The sequence below is a fragment of the Oncorhynchus tshawytscha genome, linkage group LG22 (assembly GCF_018296145.1).
Source record: "Oncorhynchus tshawytscha isolate Ot180627B linkage group LG22, Otsh_v2.0, whole genome shotgun sequence".
Classification (NCBI taxonomy): domain Eukaryota; kingdom Metazoa; phylum Chordata; class Actinopteri; order Salmoniformes; family Salmonidae; genus Oncorhynchus; species Oncorhynchus tshawytscha.
In genome coordinates this window covers 22,060,699-22,084,500 of record NC_056450.1, presented here as the reverse complement: position 1 = coordinate 22,084,500, position 23,802 = coordinate 22,060,699, and the positions used below count along the sequence as shown (strand labels likewise).

The 23,802-nt window shown below is 47.7% G+C and overlaps 1 protein-coding gene across 2 annotated transcripts in view; it reads left to right on the top strand.

Moving 5' to 3' along the window:
* Positions 1–23,802, top strand: part of LOC112222085 (nucleolar protein 4-like) — a 143,369-nt gene that overhangs the window by 111,881 nt on the left and 7,686 nt on the right. For both annotated transcript variants that reach the window (XM_042303933.1, XM_042303932.1), the window contains exons 6-8: positions 19,839–20,197; positions 21,240–21,416; positions 21,796–21,984. In XM_042303933.1, coding sequence (XP_042159867.1) covers positions 19,839–20,197; positions 21,240–21,416; positions 21,796–21,984 — 725 coding nt within the window. The remainder of the gene's footprint in view (positions 1–19,838; positions 20,198–21,239; positions 21,417–21,795; positions 21,985–23,802) is intronic.

Sequence of the window (23,802 nt, the reverse complement as noted above, 5' to 3'; positions counted from 1 at the left end):
CTGTGTGTTTGTGGACTCCTCTTCTCTAACACAGAGATGTGAATAAGAGATAGGTCTCTTGGGTTCATGATGTGAGAAAGAAAATAATGTATTGAATCTCCTGCATGTGAGTGAACACTTTTCGCTGTGAAATATTGGGAATCTACTGGCGGAAAAGGCATTTGCTTGTCTTATTTCCCCAACCCCCTCTCTCTCTCCCTCTCTCCCTCTCTCTCTCTCTCTCTCTCTCTCTCTCTCTCTCTCTCTCTCTCTCTCTCTCTCTCTCTCTCTCTCTCTCCCTTGCTTTCTCCCCCTCCCCTTCTGCTTGCATTTTGTCTTTTCTTTTTTGTCCACCCTCTCTCTCTATCTCGCTCTCGCTCCACCTCATTCCCCCCCACTCTTACTTTCTCTCTCTATCTCCCTTCTCGCTCTCGCTCCACCTCATTCCCTCCCACTCTTACTTTCTCTCTCTATCTCCCTTCTCCCTCCCTCACTCTCGCTCCACCTCATTCCCTCCCACTCTTACTTTCTCACTCTTCTCCCCATTTGCAAAATGAAGATGGTTCCTTTAACACTACACATGTTCCTCTCAGGCCCTTCCCCCAGCCCTCTGAGTCCACCCCTATCCTCTGCTTCTCGCTCTCTCTCTCCTTTTTTCTATCCCTCTTTCCCTCCTCCGCTTTGAAGCTGCGGTATCAGTCCAAAGGGAGTGGCCAATTGTTAACCCCCCTCTCCTCTCCTCTCTTTGGTCATTCTGTTCTGTTCTGGTCAGATGCCACTGACTGCCAGGGAGGGTGCATCTTGACAAGACTTGTACACTTGAACACTGTAACTAGTCTGGCTCCTGGCCTCTGACACCCATTGTGTCCAGTCCTAGTTCACCCGTTAGCGTGTCAGAAGCAGCCCAACATCCATTTTTCCTGTGCAGTATTCATGTATGTGCCTTGCCTTCATCATGGTCACGGTGGTGGTGCCTCCAGCCCACCCCTCCCCAGAAAGCTATTTCATTCCAGATTGCCCGTCTCCATGAATATTAATAATCATTCAATCTAAGAAAGATGACTACCAAATGCACCAAATGAATGTTTGTGTCCCTCTAAAGGGAGGGGAGGTGGGGTACTACTGTATGGAACTGTGTGGATTCTTCTCCCCGCTCTCCTTTTTTAGGCTCGTACATAATGCAAATATGAATTTGCTTTCATCAGAGGAGAGAAAGATGCGAGGTTCAGTAGCTAATGTATTACACTGTCCACATCCTCTATCTAGTACTCTTTCTCTTCCTCTCTTCTCCTCCCCTCATCTTCCCTCAGGAGAGTGGAAGAGCAACACTACAGTTCAAATCAAATGTTATTGGTCACATACATGTGTTTAGCAGATGTTATTGCGGGTGTAGTGAAATGCTTGTGTTTCTAGTTCCAACAGTGAAGTAATATCTAACAATTCACAACAATACACACAAACCTAAAAGTAAAAGAATGGAATTAAGGAATATATAAATATTAGGATGAGCAATGTCGAAGTGCCATTGACTAAAATACAGCAGAATAGAATACAGTCTATACATATGAGGTGAGTAAAGCAAAAATAGAACCTTGAGATAGAAGCTGTTTTTCAGTCTCCCTGTCCCAGCTTTGATGCACCGTACTGACCTCGTCTTCTGGATGATAGCGAGGTGAACAGGCCGTGGCTCAGGTGGTTGTTGTCCTTGATGTTCTTTTTGGCCTTCCTGTGACATCGGGTGCGCTCGGTGTCCTGGAGGGCAGGTAGTTTGCTCCCGGTGATGCGTTGGGCAGACACCACCCTCTGGAGAGCCCTGCGGTTGCGGGCGGTGCAGTTGCCATACCAGGCGGTGATACAGCCCAACAGGATTCTTTCAATTGTGCATCTGCAAAAGTTTGAGGGTTTTCGGTGCCACGCCAAATTTCTTCAGCCTCCTGAGGTTGAAGAGGCTCTGTTGTGCCTTCTTCACCACACTGTCTGTGTGGGTGGACCATTTCAGATCGTCAGTGATGTGTACACAGAGGAACTTGAAGCTTTCCACCTGCTCCACTGTGGTCCCGTCGATGTGGATAGGAGCGTGCTCCCTCTCCTGTTTTTTGAAGTCCACACCTTTGTTTTTTCGACATTGAGTGAGAGGTTATTTTCCTGGCACCACACTCACAGTTGCAACAGTAGACCAGTGGGTGAGTGATGGGAGAGAAGCAGAAGAAAAGCTTCGGAGTCATTAAACATTGGGATGTTTCTGTAAATCAGCAGATCCATTACTTCTAACCTAGCTATATATCATCTGTAGGTGGATCCTGTCTGGTTTAGAAAACCATCGTGTCAATCTAAGAGAAATACTTGGGGACAAAAGCACTAGAATTGTTTTTACAGTGGATGTTGTATTTCGCTGGAATAGGCCTAATTGCACAGGCTTATTACTAAATCCCTTTTTGTTCCATTTCCTATACAGTACGTCAGAATATATATTTTGTTTCTGGTTTTTGTTTGATTAGCCAGCTACGGCCCAATCATATTATACAACACACATGTCAGATATGTTCATGGTTGGTATGGATATGAGTGAAGGGGTACAGACAGACACTCTCTATAGAGCTGAATAAGCTAATGCTTCCTCTCTCGCTCGCTCTCATTCTCTCTTTCTCTCTCAATGAGCATAGGGAGGGAGGCATGGGACTGCGGAGTGTGTGATTTGTCATCCCTCCTCTCTCGTTACTGAATCCTCCTCCTCTCCCCTCACACTCCACTCCTCCTCTGCATTGCCATCCGACCCTCCATCCCTGTTTTCACCAGACCATTAAATGGGCTTTTTGTCTCTCGCCTTTTAAAGCGTACAATCATGTGTATTCAGCAGGGAGAACTAGCTTAGCCCCCTGTTATTTTCTTTCCACCCCTGCCTGCCTGCATGCCTGCTTACCATCCAGCCCCAAGCCAATCTAGGCCCCAACCCAGGCCTGGGACTCTGGTTACCATCCAGCCTGCCGGCTCTGCTTCCACCCTCAACCCGCTGGGGCAGTATCCCCAGGAAGAGAGAAAGAGGGAGCGAGACCAGAGAGAGGGACCTTAACTGAATGGGAGAAATTACAGTTAGTAGTTTGTAGTTAGTAGTATGTGGGGGACTTGGTTAAAGGCCAGCCATCAGAGAGAGATGTTCTGCTCCTTGTAGTCAGTCAGTCTCTTCTCCCTACTGACTCAGCACTCATCATCATATCCTATTTTCAGTCGATTTGCTGCCCAGATTCCGCATTTGTGGTAAACTATTTTCCAAGCAGCTCAACTGTGTAATGCTGCGTGGTGTATAATGGTATTATTAGAATCATTGTGGTGGCAATGATGATTTGTATCTTTTGTAGTGTCGCGAATAGCCATTGTTGTTCTTTTTGTCATGTTGAGTGTGTGTGCTGTTGTTGTGGGTGACACTGTAACACTAGGACATTGATGTCATGTTGTAGGGCAGGCAGGCGGAGACACTGTCCTCCCCTGTGGCTTTGTGCCTCTCCGTGATACCTCCTCCCTCTACCCATCCCGACCCCCACATCTCCCCATCCCCAGAGCCTCTGCTGCCAGCGTCTGTGTGTCACCCAGAACAATTAGAGGCTTTCTCCCTCCAAGCCCCACCGAGGCTCGTTTCACTGACACCCAAAGAACGGACCATCCGCAGCCAGCCAGACCTCTGGGAAAGCATAGAGGCTGGGCTTTTGTTCCCTCTGTCGAGGAGACTATAGTCCCCCAGGGAAAGGTGGCAGAGCTAGAGTTGTGTTTGTCAGACCATAAGACATCCTGAAAATTGGTCTTCTCTTTAAATCATCAGCAACGTAAACTCACTCACTTTTGTACATCGCCTTGGTCCGTACAATTGACCTTATTTTAGCACCCAAAAAACAATACTTCCAGATCAACTGTAATGTCAATACCATTGTAAAGCACAATTTCTCCCCTTTTCAACCAAATCCATGCCGAGACCTCGACGCTGCCCATTTCTGCATGATTCAAGAAGGCAATGAGCTCCTTCGGGTCTTTTTAAAAATGGCAGGTGGGGAAGCGAAACTAATGCGTGATAGTGAGAAGGAGAGATTTTATTTAGGGAAACGGCCTTTTTTCACTCGATCTGTCCAACTTATCACCTTATCGCCTCTAAAATGTAAATAAAACACTATAAAGAGTTTGTATGTGTCATTACATACCTATTTGAAGGTTTGTGTCAAATTTGAATCAGGTTTTTAGGGCGGTGCTAAAGTGATCTTCAGAAGTAAACAGCAGCTTTTGAGAGTCGTGATCGCTTGCAGGGATGACGCAAAAAATGACTAGGTATCCCCCCTTACCCTGTCCCCGTCCCTTTCTTGTTTTTAAACGGTGAGAGAAGTGCTACACCTGGTGGAGAGAGATTGTGAGACATAAATAGTAGCTTTATGCGTGCTGGATGTTATGGTATGACACGTCACGATGTAATGGAGGGTCAGTTTTTTTCAACTTTTCTCCAATACTATAGAGCCATTACCATGTCGATCAACGCTTGAATAGAAACGTAGTTCATACCCCAGATTTTGAAGTCAACACAGTCGCTACAGTCCCATTAGTTTTCTTTGCAGCCTCATTTGAATGTCGCGGTTGCGTACATTTGTACGGAATGGGGTGAGTTTATGTTCGCGTCTGAACGGTTTGGCCTACAAACTATTGGTGTTCGCCATTTTCCTCTACGACCCCCACAAGCGTCTTGGAACTGGTCTGAAGTCAGTACAGTCCATCTGCCAACTTCTGTCTGTAGCATCCAAACAGTTAATACTAATATGAGCCAAACAGTTAATACTAATATGAGCCCTCTGTGAGAGACTCACGAACACGTACAGTTCCAGTCAAAAGTTCTGACACAACTACTCATTCATGTGTTTTTCTTTGTTTACTATTTTCTACATTGTAGAATAATAGTGACGACATCAAAACTATGAAATAACTCATATGGAATCATGTAGTAACACCATAAACGTGTTACACAAATCAAAATATATTTTATATTTGAGATTCTTAAAAGTAGTCACCCTTTGCCTTGATGACAGCATTGCACACTCTTGGCATTCTCTCAACCAGCTACCCCTGGAATGTTTTTCCAACAGTCTTGAAGGAGTTCCCACATATGCTGAGCACTTGTTGGCTGCTTTTCCTTCATTTTGCGGTCCAACTCATCCCAAACCATCTCAATTGGGTTGAGGTCAGATGATTGTGGAGGCCAGGTCATCTGATGCAGCACTCCATCACTCTCCTTATTGGTCAAATAGCACTCACACAACCTGGGTAATTGTCCTGTTAAAAAACAAATAATAGTCCCGCTAAGTGCAAACCAGATGGGATGACGTACCGCTGCAGAATGCTAAATAAATCACTGACAGTATCACCAGCAAAGCACCATCACATCTCCTCTTTGCTTCACGGTGGGAACCACACATGTGGAGATCATCCGTTCACCTACTCTGAGTCTCACAAAGACACGGTGGTTGGAACCAGAAATGCTAAATTTGGACTCATCAGACCAAAGGACAGATTTCCACCGGTCTAATGTCCATTGCTCGTGTTTCTTGGCCCAAGCAAGTCTCTTCTTCTTATTGGTGTCCTTTAGTAGTGGTTTCTTTGCAGCAATTCGACCATGAAGGCCTGATTCACGCAGTCTCCTCTGAAGAGTTGATGTTGAGATGTGTCTGTTACATGAACTCTGTGAATGTCACGTATACTCCCTCTCCGGCCTCTAGGTCATCAAGCTACTGATTATCCCGCACACCTCTCACCGTCTCTCCCACCTGCGCCTCATGACACTCACCTGGACTCCATCACCCCCTTGATTATCTTCCCTTTATCTGTCACTCCCCTTGGTTCATTCCTCAGGTGTTATTGACTCTGTTTCATGTAGGTGCGTTGTTTGTGTTTCATGTTCATGGTTTTGTTTATTTATTTAAACACTCACTCTCTGTACTTGCTTCCCGACTCTCAGCGCACTCGCTACAGTGAAGCATTTATTTGGGCTGCAATCTGAGGTGTAGTTAACTCTAATGAACTTATCCTCTGCAGCAGAGGTAACTCTGGGTCTTCCATTCCTTTGGCGGTCCTCATGAGAGCTAGTTTCATCATAGCGCTTGATGGTTTTTGCGACTGCACTTGAAGAGACGTTCAAAGTTCTTGACATTTTCCAGATTGACTGACCTTCATGACTTAAAGTAATGTTGGTCTGTCGTTTGTCTTTGCTTTTTTGAGCTGTTCTTTCCATAATATATACTTGGTCTTTTCACCAAGTAGGGCTATCTTCTGTATACCACCCCTACCTTGTCACAACACAACTGATTGGCTCAAACGCATTAAGAAGGAAAGAAATTCCACAAATTAACTTTTAGCAAGGCACACCTGTTAATTGAAATGCATTCCAGGTGAGTACCTCATGAGGCTGGTTGAGAGAACGCCAAGAGTGTACAAAGCTGTCATCAAGGCAAAGGGTGGCTACTTTGAAGAATCTCAAATATAAAATATATTTTGATATATTAAACACTTTTTTGGTTACTACATGATTCCATATGTGTTATTTCATAGTTTTGATGTCTTCACTATTATTTTACAATGTAGAAAATAGTAAAAATAAAGAGAAACCCTTGAATTTTTGACTGGTACTGAACACATGGGTTGTTTTGCTCTAGGACGCCCACAAGACTCACATGACTCGTCTGAAGGTCCCTCGCTGCCAGTTGGAAAAAAGTTATGGAAGTATATATGGAGATAGTTTAGTGCCAAAAATAAGAGGTTAAATACATATAAAATAGTTTCCTGGTCTTTCTTACATCTCTCAGATATATGACAGACAATTCAGAACAAAGACCTTTTTATTTTATTTTTGTTCACTATCTGTTGTTCCATTTGGTGAATCTGTTATTCAATGGGTTTGTATGGGCTAATAGCAGTAAGGCCAAATTCAATGTTTCAGCAAATATTTTACTTTGATATTTTTTGGATACTTCAAGGGGTCTTAAAATTCGAAATCAAATAGCTAAATGATCCTTGGTATGACCTTCTTAAAACAATTCTATATGTTAGCTTAGTAGAACCCCCCTGCTTGCCCGAATACTTACTTGTGTGTGTGACGTGCTGGTGTTATGTACATGTTAGCATACCCTGTATGTGTGTGGAATGCGTCTGTGCACAGATGGGTCTCTCAGCGTAGAATGGCTCCTGTTCCCCAGGTGTCAGAATTGAAGATTATTGTCCGCGTCAGGGGCTACTGAGACAGTAGAGGACAAACCCTACAGAAGGTCGCCCCCCCTCCCTTTATTCATTCACATGATTCACTCTCCCTCTCTTTCGGTGCTCCTCTGTGAAGTCCCTCTTTCTCCCTCTCTCCCCACTGTTCCCTGCTACACACCCTGAGTGGGTTGGGCTGTCAGAGGGGGACAGGTGTCACTGATGCGGGGGGGATTACCTATGCAGGCGAGGGGAGAGACAGATGAAGGGAGGCGGGGTGGTTGTGAGGGGCAGCGGGGAATGTCTTGTTGCTATGGGGATGCCAGGGCCTTGCACCGGCATGGGGAGCAGCTCGTGCCGCTTCTTAGCGGGATAATCCATTGTAATCTTGCGAAGGGGAGTCAGCGCTTATCCACCACTCCGGCCACCCCCCACCCCCCTCAGGGAGATTGGGGAAGTGGGAGTGAAGGAATTAGCATCTGTTACTGCTCGCACTTAGGTCAGCTCTGAGGGGAGAGGGGGAAAAAAGCCTCAAGCTGTCAGAGCGTACTGGAGCCGTAAATGAAAAACGACAGGGCAGCCCCATTAGAGCACCCCCTCTACGACACTCTCCTCTCCATCCAGCACTCCCCCTCCCTCACTGGGCCCTCCCATCGGCCACCACCCCCTCTACGACGCTCTCCTCTCCATCCAGCACTCCCCTCCCTCACATCGGCCACCACCCCCTCTACGACGCTCTCCTCTCCATCCAGCACTCCCCCTCCCTCACTGGGCCCTCCCATCGGCCACCACCCCCTCTACCCCGCTCTCCTCTCCATCCAGCACTCCCCCTCCCTCACTGGGCCCTCCCATCGGCCACCACCCCCTCTACGACGCTCTCCTCTCCATCCAGCACTCCCCCTCCCTCACTGGGCCCTCCCATCGGCCACCACCCCCTCTACGACGCTCTCCTCTCCATCCAGCACTCCCCCTCCCTCACATCGGCCACCACCCCCTCTACGACGCTCTCCTCTCCATCCAGCACTCCCCCTCCCTCACTGGGCCCTCCCATCGGCCACCACCCCCTCTACGACGCTCTCCTCTCCATCCAGCACTCCCCTCCCTCACATCGGCCACCACCCCCTCTACGACGCTCTCCTCTCCATCCAGCACTCCCCTCCCTCACTGGGCCCTCCCATCGGCCACCACCCCCTCTACGACGCTCTCCTCTCCATCCAGCACTCCCCCTCCCTCACTGGGCCCTCCCATCGGCCACCACCCCCTCTACCCCGCTCTCCTCTCCATCCAGCACTCCCCCTCCCTCACTGGGCCCTCCCATCGGCCACCACCCCCTCTACGACGCTCTCCTCTCCATCCAGCACTCCCCTCCCTCACTGGGCCCTCCCATCGGCCACCACCACCACCGCTGCACCGCATCCGTCTAATCAACACCTAGGCTCTGCTAATGACGGAAAAAAATCGATGAATCCGTATTAAAAACTAAGGGGATAATTGTGTAATTGTAATAAGACGACAGCAATATTATTTGCGCTGGCCGGGCCATATGCCGTGAGTAGTGTCTGAAGGAGAGAGGGCAGGCAGCTGAAGTCTGACTGTAGGATGTTCTTTAGTGTTGTAGGCACACAAGCTTGACCTGGCTGGGCCCTGGGAAGCTTCTCAGTCACATACCTCTTGTCCCAGATACAGATGACACAGGAACAACAGGAGTTACTGCTGCCTGGGCTCCAGCCTCTCCCTCTCTCTGCTGGGAACAGTCCTAGAGGGGCTGTTGTACACTCAGGGACATATTTTTAACACACACACAAACAAACAAGCTGAAACACACTGTAGTTCATACATAAATGTTTGTGCTTTCCCAGGCCCTGGCTGAATGAAGATGTTTGTGCGATTGGTTGTACTTTTGTCACAGGGCTCTACCGTGTTGCTCTCCACTATGTCATGAAGTCACATGGTCCCATAGATGCCAGGCAGAACGCTGCTGTGATCCCTGTGCAATAGATTGACCTGACCTTCCTCTTCAGTGACCCATCCTGCACACGTCTCTCTCTACTCTCCTCTCTGTACTCTCCTCTCTCTCAATCTCTATCTCTCTCCGTCTCATTATCTCCCGCTCTCTCTTTCTCTCTCTAGCTCACTTACTTTCTTGTTCTCTCGCTCTCTCTGTGCTCTACTCTCTGCACTCTCCTTTCTTTCTTTCTTTCTTTCTTTCTTTCTCTCCTCTCTCTCTCTCCCTCTCTCTCTTTCTCTCCGTTAGCCTTTACTCTGTGCTCTCACTCTTTCTTCTGATGAATCTCTCATACCTATACTATGCCAATGTCACCCTGTTCCCACAATTTCACTGCCTTTATGACAGGCGGCTTAGCCTTTTAACAAATGTCGAGATACCTTTTTACAAGGGTCTTATCACTGTCTATGTGAGAATAAAGGGTATAGAGCAGGGTTTCCCATTGGGTATTTGATTTGCCCCCCTCCCAAGTTTTTGGAGCAATTTGTTTTTAAATATTTTTAAATATATGTTTCTATATGTATTTATTGTTGGACATAAAAGACTAAAAACACCAGCAAATCAGCTCCAAGTGATTTTAATGATGGAAATCTGTTCCAAAGTATTCCCATGTATAATAGAGAGATATATGTGATCGTATACAAATGTAAGCAAGGTTTGAAATAATTATGTTTTCGTCAAATCAAATTTATTTGTCACATACACATGGTTAGCAGATGTTAATGCGAGTTGTATCTGTCTGGGATTCTTGTGGTCAATTTGCAGTTTAGGAATGATTTGTAATTATGTTCCGGCCCGCTGACCATCCGCTCAAGAAAAAATCTGCCCGCGTCTAAATCTAGTTGATGATCCCTGGTGTATAGCCTAGTTGGTTATTATGTAGGCTTACAGTTGCTGTTGCCATGTCTGCTTCCATGTTTGTTCGCCTCTGAAAGTCTCTGAAAGTCCTTGCACATATATCCTAGTATGTGAATATGCTTTTGTGTGAGTGTGTCAGTGGCTAGGGACGCTACTTACCTCCAGTTTGTGCGCTTGTATGTGCACATTACTGTGTGTGTGTGTGTGCTTCTACATGGCTGAGTGTGTGTGTTCAGTCTGTGTGTGTGCTCCTACATGGCTGAGTGTGTGTGTTCAGTGTGTGTGTTCAGTGTGTGTGTTCTACATGGCTGAGTGTGTGTGTTCAGTCTGTGTGTGTGCTCCTACATGGCTGAGTGTGTGTGTTCAGTGTGTGTGTTCTCCTACATGGCTGAGTGTGTGTGTTCAGTGTGTGTGTTCAGTGTGTGAGTGTGTGTGTGTGTGTGTTCAGTGTGTGTGTTTTCAGTGTGTGTGTGTGCTCCTACATGGCTGAGTGTGTGTGTTCAGTGTGTGTGTGTGCTCCTACATGGCTGAGTGTGTGTGTTCAGTGTGTGTGTGCTCTCCCACATGGTTGAACAGTATTTTTTAGCTCCCTGTAACTTAATGCTTTAGTTCTGATGCAGTCAGACTGAGCTGATTGAATCGTGGACAGACAGTGTTTTTCGGGGGAGCACAGCGGTGAGTCTTTCTCTCTCTGCACAGTGTGGACCGGAGAGCCGCCGCTGGCTGTTTTGTTCACACGACAAAGTGGAATTTAATTTATTGGGCTTTCGCTAAATTAAAGAAACAATTCCCTTAATTAATGCCAGGTTTTAATCTGTCCAGTTTATTTAAATCAATGTACAAGAGGCCAACTACAATAGAAACATTCATTTACATACCCGGTCCAGTAAAATATAGAATTGCCGCAACAGATTAAATCATATTGATTAAAATGTTTCTCTCTCATTTCTGGGAGGGAATGGATTTAAGACAGACCAAGGGGTGTTGTGATATATTGCTCTCTTTTTTAAATTAATTTGTTTTTACTCTCAATTCTAAACACTGTAGGAAGGTATTTACAACACTTGAATATTTCCACATTTTGTTGTGTTATAAAGTGGGATAAAAATGAATTTAATTGTAATTTTTGGTCTACAACCTGCACAAAATACTCTGTATTTTGGTTGGCAAATTCTAACTTTTATTTTTATTTTTTATGAATGAATGAATGAAAAATAAAACACTAATATATCTTGATTAGATAAGGATTCACCCCCTGAGGCAATAATACATGTTAGAAACACATTTGGCAGCGATTACAGCTGTAGGTCGTTTTGAATAAGTCTCTAAAAGCTTTGCACACCTGGATTCTACAATATTTGCCCATTAGTCTTTAAAAAATACTTCAAGCTCTGTCAAGTTGGTTGTTGATCATTGCTAGAAAGCGATTTTCAACTCTTGCCATAGATTTTCAAGCCGATTTAAGTCAAAACTGTAACTATGCAACTCCAGTGTATATTTGGCCTTGTGTTTTAGGTTATTGTCCTGCTGAAAGGTGAATTTTTCTCCCAGTGTTTGTTGGAAAGCAGACTGAACCAGGTTTTCCTCTAGGATTTTGCCTGTGCTTAGCTGTATTCCATTTAAAAACTCCCTAGTCATTGCCGATGACAAGTATACCCATAACATGGCCACCACCATGCTTGAAAATAGGAAGAGTGGTACTCCTTGATGTGTTGTGTTCGATTGGCTCCAAACACTAACACTTTGTATTCAGGACAAAAAGTATATTTTTTTGCAGTATCAATTAAGTGCCTTGTTGCAAACATGATGCATGTTTTGGAGTATTTGTATTCTGTACAGGCTTCCTTCTTTTCACTCTTCCATTTAGTTTTCTCATATCACAACTATTAAGCTCGGTAAATGTTTAAAAATCACCATTGGCCTCATGGTGAAATCCCTGAGCAGTTTCCTTCCTCTCCGGCAACTGAGTTGGGAAAGATGTTTGTATCTTTGTAGTGACTGTGTTTATTGATACATCATCCAAAGCCTCATTTATAACTTCACCGTGCTCAAAGGGATATTCAGTGTCTGCTTTTTTTATTTGTACACATCTACCAATCGGTGCCCTTCTTTGCGAGGCATTGAAAAGCCTCCCTGGTCTTTGTGGTTGTGTGTGAATCTGTGTTTGAAATTCTGATAATTGTATGTGTGGGTAACAAAGAGGCAGTCATTCAAAAATCATGTTAACCACTATTATTGAACAAAGAATGAGTGTGAGCTTTACAAGTAGGCCGTCATTGTAAGTAAGAATTTGTTCTTAACTGACTTGCCTAGTTAAATAAAGGTTAAATAAAAAAATTATTATGTGATTCGCTAAACACATCTTTACTCCTGAACGTATTTAGGTTGCCATAACAACGGGGTTGAATACTTATTGACTCAAGACATTTCAGCTTTAAATTAGTTATTTATTTCTAAAATGTTCCACAAACAAAATTCCACTTTGACATGTTATGGTATCGTGTGTAGATCAGTGATACAATTTTTAAAAAATTAATTCAAGCTGTAACCCAACAAAATAGCTTGTGTTCAATTAGAAATGAGTAGATTACGAGGGCCTCCCGGGTGGCGCAGTGGTTAAGGGCGCTGTACTGCAGCGCCAGCTACGCCACCAGAGACTCTGGGTTCGCGCCCAGGCTCTGTCGTAACCGGCCGTGACCGGGAGGACCGTGGGGCGACGCACAATTGGACTAGCGTCGTCCGGGTTAGGGAGGGTTTGGCCGGTAGGGATATCCTTGTCTAGTCGCGCACCAGCGCAGTGCACAGTGTTTCCTCCGACACATTGGTGCGGCTGGCTTCCTGGTTGGATGGTGCTGTGTTAAGAAGCAGTGCGGCTTGGTTGGGTTGTGTATCGGAGGACGCATGACTTTCAACCTTCGTCTCTCCCGAGCCCGTATGGGAGTTGTAGCGATGAGACAAGATAGTAGCTACTAAAACAATTGTAGCTACTAAAACAATTTCATTGGTGAATGAATTGGTCATTGGTGAAATTGTTTTAGTAGCTACAATTGTTTTAGTAGCTACTATCTTGTCTCATCGCTACAACTCCCATACGGGCTCGGGAGAGACGAAGGTTGAAAGTCATGCGTCCTCCGATACACAACCCAACCAAGCCGTACTGCTTCTTAACACAGCACCATCCAACCAGGAAGCCAGCCGCACCAATGTGTTACGACAGAGCCTGGGCGCGAACCCAGAGTCTCTTTTTCAACGAAATTGGGGAGAAAAAGGGGTCAAATTCAACAAAGAAAAAAGAAATGGGTAGATTACTAGCAATAAATGTTGACTTGAAAAGGCTCACACTGTGACTTAGTAGATTTGAAAGTGTGCACCTCTCTGCAACGATAAACGCTGCTATAATACTGTCTGTGTCTGATCGGATGAAACTAAAGCAACAAGATGGTTTGCACAGCAGTGTGTGTGTACTGTGTGCATGCATGCAGACGTGTGTTAATGCCCAGTGGTGTGCAAGAACAGTTGGAGATGAATACTGTCAGGATGGCTGATACAGCCTCCTCCTCTTCCTGTGTCTGTCTACTGTGGAGCGACCTGTCTGCCTCCTTCCTGTCTCCCAGAGAGGAGCATGGGGAAAACATTGATTGACTGTCTCTCTCCCACCCCCTCCTCCACGTCCCCCGAGTCTGCTTCTGCCCTGGCAGCTAAAAGGCTCAAGGGCGTTTTAGGTGTGTGTGCGTGTCTGCGTGCAAGCGCCTATTGCAGTGTGTGTGCGCTCTGAGGTCTTTCCTGCTTGGAGGCCCAAGGGCTTTTTAGGTGTGTGCGCGTGTGTGAGCGAGCACCTGTCCGTGCGTGTACATGTGTGTGTCCTTTGCTCTCTGAGTCCTTTCCTGTCTTAAACACAGACAGTCTCCTCTGCCCTAGTGCCCAGCCTGCTAAACACTCCCATGTATCAGTGACATTCAGAATTCACAGGGGCCTCCTGCACATCACTGTCACTCACTCCTCATGAGAGAGAGAGAGTCAGGAATGGAGGGATGCAGGGAGAGAGCGAGAGAGTCAGGAATGGAGGGAGGCAGGGAGAGAGAGTCAGGGGTGGAGGGAGGCAGGGAGAGAGAGTCAGGGATGGAGGGAGGCAGGGAGAGAGAGTCGGGATGGAGGGAGGCGGGGAGAGAGTTAGGAATGGAGGAAGGCAGGGAGAGAGTCAGGGATGGAGGGAGGCAGGGAGAGAGTCAGGGATGGAGGGAGGCAGGGTGAGAGTCAGGGATGGAGGGAGGCAGGGAGAGAGAGTCAGGGATGGAGGGATGCAGGGAGAGCGAGTCAGGGATGGAGGGAGGCAGGGAGAGAGAGTCAGGGATGGAGGGAGGCAGGGAGAGAGTGTGGGATGGAGGGAGGCAGGGAGAGAGTTAGGAATGGAGGGAGGCAGGGAGAGAGTCGGGGATGGAGGGAGGCAGGGAGAGAGTCGGGGATGGAGGGAGGCAGGGAGAGAGGCAGGGATGGAGGGAGGCAGGGAGAGAGTCAGGGATGGAGGGAGGCAGGGAGAGAGAGTCAGGGATGGAGGGAGGCAGGGAGAGAGAGTCAGGGATGGAGGGAGGCAGGGAGAGAGTCTGGGATGGAGGGAGGCAGGGAGAGAGTCAGGGATGGAGGGAGGCAGGGAGAGAGAGTCAGGGATGGAGGGAGGCAAGGAGAGAGTCAGGGATGGAGGGAGGCAGGGAGAGAGAGTCAGGGATGGAGGGAGGCAAGGAGAGAGTCAGGGATGGAGGGAGGCAGGGAGAGCGAGTCAGGGATGGAGGGAGGCAGGGAGAGAGAGTCAGGGATGGAGGGAGGCAGGGAGAGAGTGTGGGATGGAGGGAGGCAGGGAGAGAGTTAGGAATGGAGGGAGGCAGGGAGAGAGTCGGGGATGGAGGGAGGCAGGGAGAGAGAGTCGGGGATGGAGGGAGGCAGGGAGAGTGTCGGGGATGGAGGGAGGCAGGGAGAGAGTCAGGGATGGAGGGAGGCAGGGAGAGAGTCAGGGATGGAGGGAGGCAGGGAGAGAGAGTCAGGGAGGCAGGGAGAGAGGCAGGGAGAGAGTCAGGGATGGAGGGAGGCAGGGAGAGAGTCAGGGATGGAGGGAGGCAGGGAGAGAGAGTCAGGGATGGAGGGAGGCAGGGAGAGAGAGTCAGGGATGGAGGGAGGCAGGGAGAGAGTCTGGGATGGAGGGAGACAGGGAGAGAGTCAGGGATGGAGGGAGGCAGGGAGAGAGAGTCAGGGATGGAGGGAGGCAAGGAGAGAGTCAGGGATGGAGGGAGGCAGGGATGGAGGGAGGCAAGGAGAGAGTCAGGGATGGAGGGAGGCAGGGATGGATTTTTATTTTTCCAAGAAGGAGCAGTGATGTGCCTTTTTTTTTTTTTTTTTTTTTTTTACATGTATCCTCCCTGCATATAGAATAGAAACAGATCTAGACCAAGATGTTCTATGTTGTCCTGATCACATTGGATAGTGGGGAGAGAGGGAGAGATGCAGGTAGAGAAGAGCAGTGTTCAAAGCAGTGATGTGTCTCAAAATCAGCCCAGTCTCAATGAAGAAACTGGTTCATCAGAGAGTATTACTGTGGTTAACAACTTTTGAGGAAATTAGCGTAACTTGTTGCTCTGCTGTCCTCCTCTTTAAAAGCCACATTAGTCTTTGGTGGACAGAAAGTTCAGTGTGTGTGGTGTTGATACCTAATGTCTGGTTGGATTGGAGTGCAAACACTGGCTGTTTCCCAAATGGTACCCTATTCCCAACATAGTGCACTACTTTTTAACAGGGCCTGTAGGGAATAGGGTTCCATTTGGGACGTAACCCATATCTGTTGCCTTTTGCCCCAAAACAGTGTGTCCTCCTATATCCTATTGACACTTTCCATGTTATTTCAAGGGCACTGACCACACTTGCTGTGTACGGTGTTTGTGGTCCTTGCTGCCTAGTAGCACAGTACATCGATGTACTGTAGCGTTGTGTTGAGACTGGAGAGGTCATATTGACCACGCTGTGCTTCACACTGTGTACATTTCCACTGCCAAGGACAAGCAGAGACAGCCATGTTAACCCTGCTAGGATATTCCAGGTGCTGATAACACTATATGGCTGAGTTCCACATAGCATTTGACCAGGGCCAAAAGTAGTGTGTTATGTAAGGAATATAGAATGAGTCATTAGTAGACATTAAAGCTGTGGGTGGAGAAAGTAGAAGTGTCCTCTACATGACTTTAGCAGCTTGTCTGTCTGCACTGCATTCCTAGACTACCAATAGACCTAGTAGTCTGTCACGAAGTGGGGAATGAAACATCCTCTACTCTGTCTGGTCTCCATCAACATGCATAGCCACGTGGTATCGTGGTATCCAATTGTTGTAGTACCTACTATCTTGTCTCATCTCTACAACTCCCGTACGGGCTCGGGAGAGACGAAGGTTGAAAGTCATGCGTCCTCCGATACACAACCCAACCAGCCGTACTGCTTCTTAACACAGCGCGCATCCAACCCGGAAGCCAGCCGCACCAATGTGTCGGAGGAAACACCGTGCACCTGGCAACCTTGGTTAGCGCGCACTGTGCCCGGCCCGCCACAGGAGTCGTTGGTGCGAGATGAGACAAGGACATCCCTACCCTAGGATACAGTACAGTACAGGCAGGATACAGTACAGGGATGATACAGATACAGGCAGGATACAGTACAGGGAGGATGCAGTACAGTAGAGGGAGGATACAGTACAGGGTAGGATACAGTACAGTATAGCACAGGCAGGATACAGTATAGGGATGATACAGATACAGGGAGGATACAGATACAGGAAAGAGCTGGGTGTCGTGTGCCTTTAAGAACAGCAGAGGAGGGTGACTCCCCCAGCCGGCGACCATGGTCTTGCTGAGGGGGATTTGTGTTGAGCTGGCAGGAATTAGGCTGGCCTTATTCTCCATGCATGAATAGTTTTATACTCAAATAAATACACGCCACCTGCCTCCCTCCGCTGGCCTAACCCACCACCACCACAGCCTCTCTAACTTTCTCTCCCCCATCGCTCTCTCATTCTGCTTTTCTATCATCTTCCTTTCCTGCCCTTTTGCTCTTCCCCTTCCTTCTCCCTCCCCTCCCCTCTCTTGCCTCCCTTTCTCTCAATCTCTCTTCATCCCTCACAGCCTCCGCCTCTCGCTCCCTCCTCCACTCTATCCCCCTCCTCTTGCTCTCCCTTGCTTCATACCCTCTCCTCTGTCCCTCTGTCTTTCTCTCCCTCTCCCTGACCTGCTCTCTACCCCCCCCTCCTCTGACCTCCTTCCTAGTTCCTAGTCTCTCTATCCCCACATACTGGTCTCTACTCTCTACCCATACCTTCCTCTACCATGGAATAACCCACTCTCTCTGATCCCTCTCTTGCTCCCTTTCTAAACCTCTACCCCCTCACTATCCCTGCCCTTGTTTCTTCCCCACCTCCCCATGCTCCCTTCCCTCCCTCCTCTCCCTTATCCCCCCCTCCCTCTCTTTCATTGACCTGCTCTATGGCTGTGGCTGTCTCTCCTCTTTCCCCTCCCTCATTGGAGGCTTTGGAAAGCTGACCCCAATGCTGCCCCCACTACACGCACGCTCTACAAATGCTACGTAGGCTTTAAGTCCAAATCTACACACACACACACACACACACACACACACACACACACACACACACACACACTGGGAGAGGCACGTGAGCCCCTCTTAGTCCCACTCAGATGGTTATGCATACAGTCCAGGCAGTGTGTCTGTGAGAATGGGAGTCTGTGTGATGAGGCCAAGCAGAGGTCCTTAGGCCCACCCCAACACCACTACACTGTACTAGAGGTGGTGGAGCACTGCTCTCAACTGTAGAGATACTACAGTCCCTCCAACTACTAGTCGTGTGTGTGTGTGTGTGTGTGTGTGTGTGTGTGTGTGTGTGTGTGTGTGTGTGTGTGTGTGTGTGTGTGTGTGTGTGACAGAGACAAGGAGGACTGTGGAAAACAAAAACACACAGGCCATCCATCAGCGTGGCTCAGTGGCAGAGCCATGCACTAAACAATCACTTATTTAGTAGCTGCCGCTGGTTGAGTTAAGAAGCTAGCTGCTCGCCACAGGCTGATGGATGGGAGGGCACCACTTTCTCTGGTGGGGAGAGAGGAGGGGAGGGATGTGTGTGTAGAGACAAGTAGACGAGCTGGGCTCATGGATGGCCAGACTTGGTGTTAGTTTGCCTGGTTCTATGGTGTGCAGTGTTGTACTGTGTAGCCTGCAGCGTACGACTGGGGTACAGGGGAGGTGGCGGTGCTATCCTCCCTGTGCTTCCCTCTCTCTACTCTCTAACTCGGAGTGCCCTGCTTTCATGAATAAGTATCATTGGCTGCCTTGGTTGCCTTGGATGGCTTTAATTCATTAACTCACAGCACCATAGCAAGCATCTTTGCCTGTCTCTCTCTTTCTGTCTCTCTGCCTGTCTCTCTGCCTGTCTCTCTGCCTGCCTGCCACCACACTGAGTGTTCCATGGCCATTCTTCCATGGCCATTCATACTGACTACAACAGCTCTCTCTACTGCTAATTGACGGTACTGACCTGGTCTTGGCTGCGTAGAGGCTGGGATTCATACTCAAGGTGTGATGTAGGCTACACATTATATTTCCTGTCCCTCTATACATGTCTGGAGCTGGTGTTGTCTGATGATGATTCTACCAGTCTAACTGGTATCCGTCCCTGTGTGTTTCCAGTGTGGTGTTGTCTGATGATGATTCTACCAGTCTAACTGGTATCTGTCCCTGTGTGTTTCCAGTGTGGTGTTGTCTGATGATGATTCTACCAGTCTAACTGGTATCTGTCCCTGTGTGTTTCCAGTGTGGTGTTGTCTGATGATGATTCTACCAGTCTAACTGGTATCTGTCCCTGTGTGTTTCCAGTGTGGTGTTGTCTGATGATGATTCTACCAGTCTAACTGGTATCTGTCCCTGTGTGTTTCCAGTGTGGTGTTGTCTGATGATGATTCTACCAGTCTAACTGGTATCTGTCCCTGTGTGTTTCCAGTGTGGTGTTGTCTGATGATGATTCTACCAGTCTAACTGGTATCTGTCCCTGTGTGTTTCCAGTGTGGTGTTGTCTGATGATGATTCTACCAGTCTAACTGGTATCCGTCCCTGTGTGTTTCCAGTGTGGTGTTGTCTGATGATGATTCTACCAGTCTAACTGGTATCCGTCCCTGTGTGTTTCCAGTGTGGTGTTGTCTGATGATGATTCTACCAGTCTAACTGGTATCTGTCCCTGTGTGTTTCCAGTGTGGTGTTGTCTGATGATGATTCTACCAGTCTAACTGGTATCTGTCCCTGTGTGTTTCCAGTGTGGTGTTGTCTGATGATGATTCTACCAGTCTAACTGGTATCTGTCCCTGTGTGTTTCCAGTGTGGTGTTGTCTGATGATGATTCTACCAGTCTAACTGGTATCTGTCCCTGTGTGTTTCCAGTGTGGTGTTGTCTGATGATGATTCTACCAGTCTAACTGGTATCTGTCCCTGTGTGTTTCCAGTGTGGTGTTGTCTGATGATGATTCTACCAGTCTAACTGGTATCTGTCCCTGTGTGTTTCCAGTGTGGTGTTGTCTGATGATGATTCTACCAGTCTAACTGGTATCTGTCCCTGTGTGTTTCCAGTGTGGTGTTGTCTGATGATGATTCTACCAGTCTAACTGGTATCCGTCCCTGTGTGTTTCCAGTGTGGTGTTGTCTGATGATGATTCTACCAGTCTAACTGGTATCTGTCCCTGTGTTTCCACAGATGACTCATCCTCAGAGAGCGGCAGTGGGAACGGCATGCACACCATGACCCCTCCGTCTGCGGGTGGGGCGGCCCCGGGGTCTGAGAGGTGCATGGGGGGAACCCCTTACAGGAAGGTGGTAAACGGCAACAGGCCCTCGGCTCCGCTGGACTTCAGCACCACCTCCTCGTCCTCATCGTCCGAGGACCAACAGGCTCCAGTCAACCTGAGTGAGACCAGGCTGCCTGGTTCTGCCCTGATGGGCCCCTTCCAGCTCGACCCCCCAGACGAGCTGCGCAGGAAGTACCCCGTCAAGCCTCTCACCCATGCCTCTGAGCTGCGCCTGGACAGAGACTCGATCAGGGACTATGGCAACAAGGTGGGGTCTTCTGCCCAGACCTGTGTCTGAAAATATTTTAAATACTTTAGCTGAGATTGATTGAGTTTCCCTGGTACAATGAACCAATAGAATAGGATGCAAAACTGTAAGCCTCGCCCATCTGGCACTCCAGGCAGACTTAAACAAATGGTAAAAGTATTTGAAAGATTTCAAGTAGTATTTGACCCCAGGTCTAATGGTGATATATTACACACAAAGTGATAATGTTGAGCAATGAGCCCACCAGGACAGTGTGAGTAACAGCTCAGTGTGCCTTTGTTATAGATGCCTACTGTCTTGCTATGACCGACTATGAAGGGTGAGGTCTGCACAAGAAGGTCTGGTTCATTGCCAGGGCATTGCACAAAGCTGAGAAGTTTCCATTGAGATCTCGCCAAACTGCAATTACTTATACATTTCCTGTGGATGGAGAATGAATAGACGCCATTTTGAGAACGTTCTCAGTTCAGAATCCAAGACGTCAGTCTTGACAGAAAACCAGCAAGACAATGTGCATGAGAGCAGTGAGAGTTGCTGTGCCAGGAGAAGTAGCCTAGTTGTGCTGCTGTACTTGTGATGAACATCCATACAGGAGTCAGTGGAGGACAGTATGAAAGGAGAGAGGGATAAAAGGTTCTTCTTTCCTGCTCTCTGGCTATTGAATGAGACACACTTCACCATGCTCTGACAATGCAGAGTTGTCCTTGAAAGCATCTTATTTGCCGCATTGGCAGGATCAGACAAATAGAACTGTTTAGCCACAACAACATCTAGCAGCGTTTTGTGCCTCACTGTCATCAGTGTTCCTCATCATTGAGATTGTACCGGGTGCTTTCAATGTCACCTAGCATACAGACTGTCTGTGCTTATTCTCTCTGTGTGTGTGTGTGTGTGTGTGTGTGTGTGTGTGTGTGTGTGTGTGTGTGTGTGTGTGTGTGTGTGTGTGTGTGTGTGTGTGTGTGTGTGTGTGTGTGTGTGTGGGTGTATGCACCTGTGCTTGTGTTTTGATGTGTATGTGCACGTGCACCTATATGTGTGACAGTCTCCTCAGTACAGCTCAGGAAGCTACGACTCATTGAAGATGGAGACATGTGCCGAGGACCTGACCGTGACCAGAGGCGTGGCGGCGGCAGACGACGATGACGACGATGATCACGACGACAGTGACAAGATCAACGACACAGAGGGCATGGACCCTGAGAGACTAAAGGCCTTCAACGTAAGAGCTGCTCTCACCTCAGCTAGACACACACGCACACACAGCGTGCGCCCATGCACACACACACACACCACACGTGCCCGAACACACACACACACAATGAAATAGCTCCTCTCACCTTTACATGACCTTAACCTCACCTTTACATGACATTCACCTCACCTTTACATGACCTTCACCCCACCTTTACGTGACCCTCACCTCACCTTTACGTGACCTTCACCTCACCTTGACATAACCTTCACCTCACCTTTACATGACTTTCACCTCACCTTTACATGACCTTCACCTTTACATGACCTTCACCTCAGGAACACTGGAAGCAGCAGAGCAGACACACACCTTTTTTTCTACAGGACTTTTGTCATCTTCTTTTTAGATGTTTGTGCGTCTGTTTGTGGATGAGAACCTGGACCGCATGGTGCCCATCTCAAAGCAGCCCAAGGAGAAGATCCAGGCCATCATTGAGTCGTGTAGCCGCCAGTTCCCAGAGTTCGAGCTGCGTGCTCGCAAGCGCATCCGCACCTACCTCAAATCCTGCCGCCGAATGAAGAAGAACGGCATGGAGGTACGTACCACATCTATCATACCTCCTCTCTCTCTCTCATTCCTACTCTTTCATCCCTCCATCTCTCTCTCTCTCATTCCTACTCTTTCATCCCTCCATCTCTGTCTCATTCCTACTCTCTTTCATCCCTCCATCTCTCTCTCTCTCATTCCTACTCGCTTTCATCCCTCCATTTCTGTTTCTCTCCCATTCCTACTCGCTTTCATCCCTCCATCTCTCTCTCTCATTCCTACTCTCTTTCATCCCTCCATCTGTCTCTCTCTCATTCTTACTCGCTTTCATCCCTCCATCTGTCTCTCTCTCATTCTTACTCGCTTTCATCCCTCCACCTCTCTCTCTCTCATTCCTACTCGCTTTCATCCCTCCATCTCTGTTTCTCTCCCATTCCTACTCGCTTTCATCCCTCCATCTCTGTCTCATTCCTACTCTCTTTCATCCCTCCATCTCTGTCTCATTCCTACTCTCTTTTATCCCTCCATCTCTCTCATTCCTACTCTCTTTCATCCCTCCATCTCTGTCTCTCTCTCATTCCTACTCTCTTTCATCCCTCCATCTGTCCCTCTTTCATCCCTCCATCTGTCTCTCTCTCATTCCTACTCTCTTTCATCCCTCCATCTCTGTTTCTCTCTCATTCCTACTCTCTTTCATCCCTCCATCTCTGTTTCTCTCTCATTCCTACTCTCTTTCATCCCTCCATCTCTGTCTCTCTCTTTCCTACTCTTTCATCCCTCCATCTCTGTCTCATTCCTACTCTCTTTCATCCCTCCATCTCTGTCTCTCTCTCATTCCTACTCTTTCATCCCTCCATCTGTCTCTCTCTCATTCCTACTCTTTCATCCCTCCATCTGTCTCTCTCTCATTCCTACTCTTTCATCCCTCCATCTATGTCTCTCTCTCATTCCTACGCTTTCATCCCTCCATCTGTCTCTCTCATTCCTACTCTTTCATCCCTCCATCTGTCTCTCTCTCATTCCTACTCTTTCATCCCTCCATCTCTGTCTCTCTCATTCCTACTCTTTCATCCCTCCATCTGTCTCTCTCATTCCTACTCTTTCATCCCTCCATCTGTCTCTCTCTCATTCTTACTCGCTTTCATCCCTCCATCTGTTTCTCTCTCATTCCTAGTCTCTTTCATCCCTCCTTCTCTGTCTCTCTCCCATTCCTACCCTCTTTCATCCCTCCATCTCTGTCTCTCTCTCATTCCTACTCGCTTTCATCCCTCCATCTGTTTCTCTCTCATTCCTAGTCTCTTTCATCCCTCCTTCTCTGTCTCTCTCCCATTCCTACCCTCTTTCATCCCTCCATCTCTGTCTCTCTCTCATTCCTACTCACTTTCATCCCTCCATCTCTGTTTCTCTCTCATTCCTACTCTTTCATCCATCTGTCTCACCCTCATTCCTACTCTTTCATCCCTCCATCTCTGTCTCTCTCTCATTCCTCATTCTGTGTGTGGCTGGTCTAAATGTACCATACCTATCTAGCCTCTCACTCTCATCCCTCCCTCTCTCATGGTCCTGTGTGTGGCTGGTCTGTTAGCCATTTGCCCTCTCCCCCAACATCCCCCATGTATAGATGATGTCTGGGCTCTGTCTAGCAACAGTACTCCCATAGGATTCATCATCATTGATCATTTTTTTTTGCTGGTTTGTATCACCATTGGTTCTTAGATCAGGATATAATACTTTTGTTTAGTTCCTTACCTGGTAAAATATTCTGTTGAAAATGTAGTCAATGCTCACGTGCTTGTTTAGGAATGAGACTATCAAGTAAAACTTAATCTATAAGAGATGAGTTGGAAACTTTGTAATGAGCAGGTGC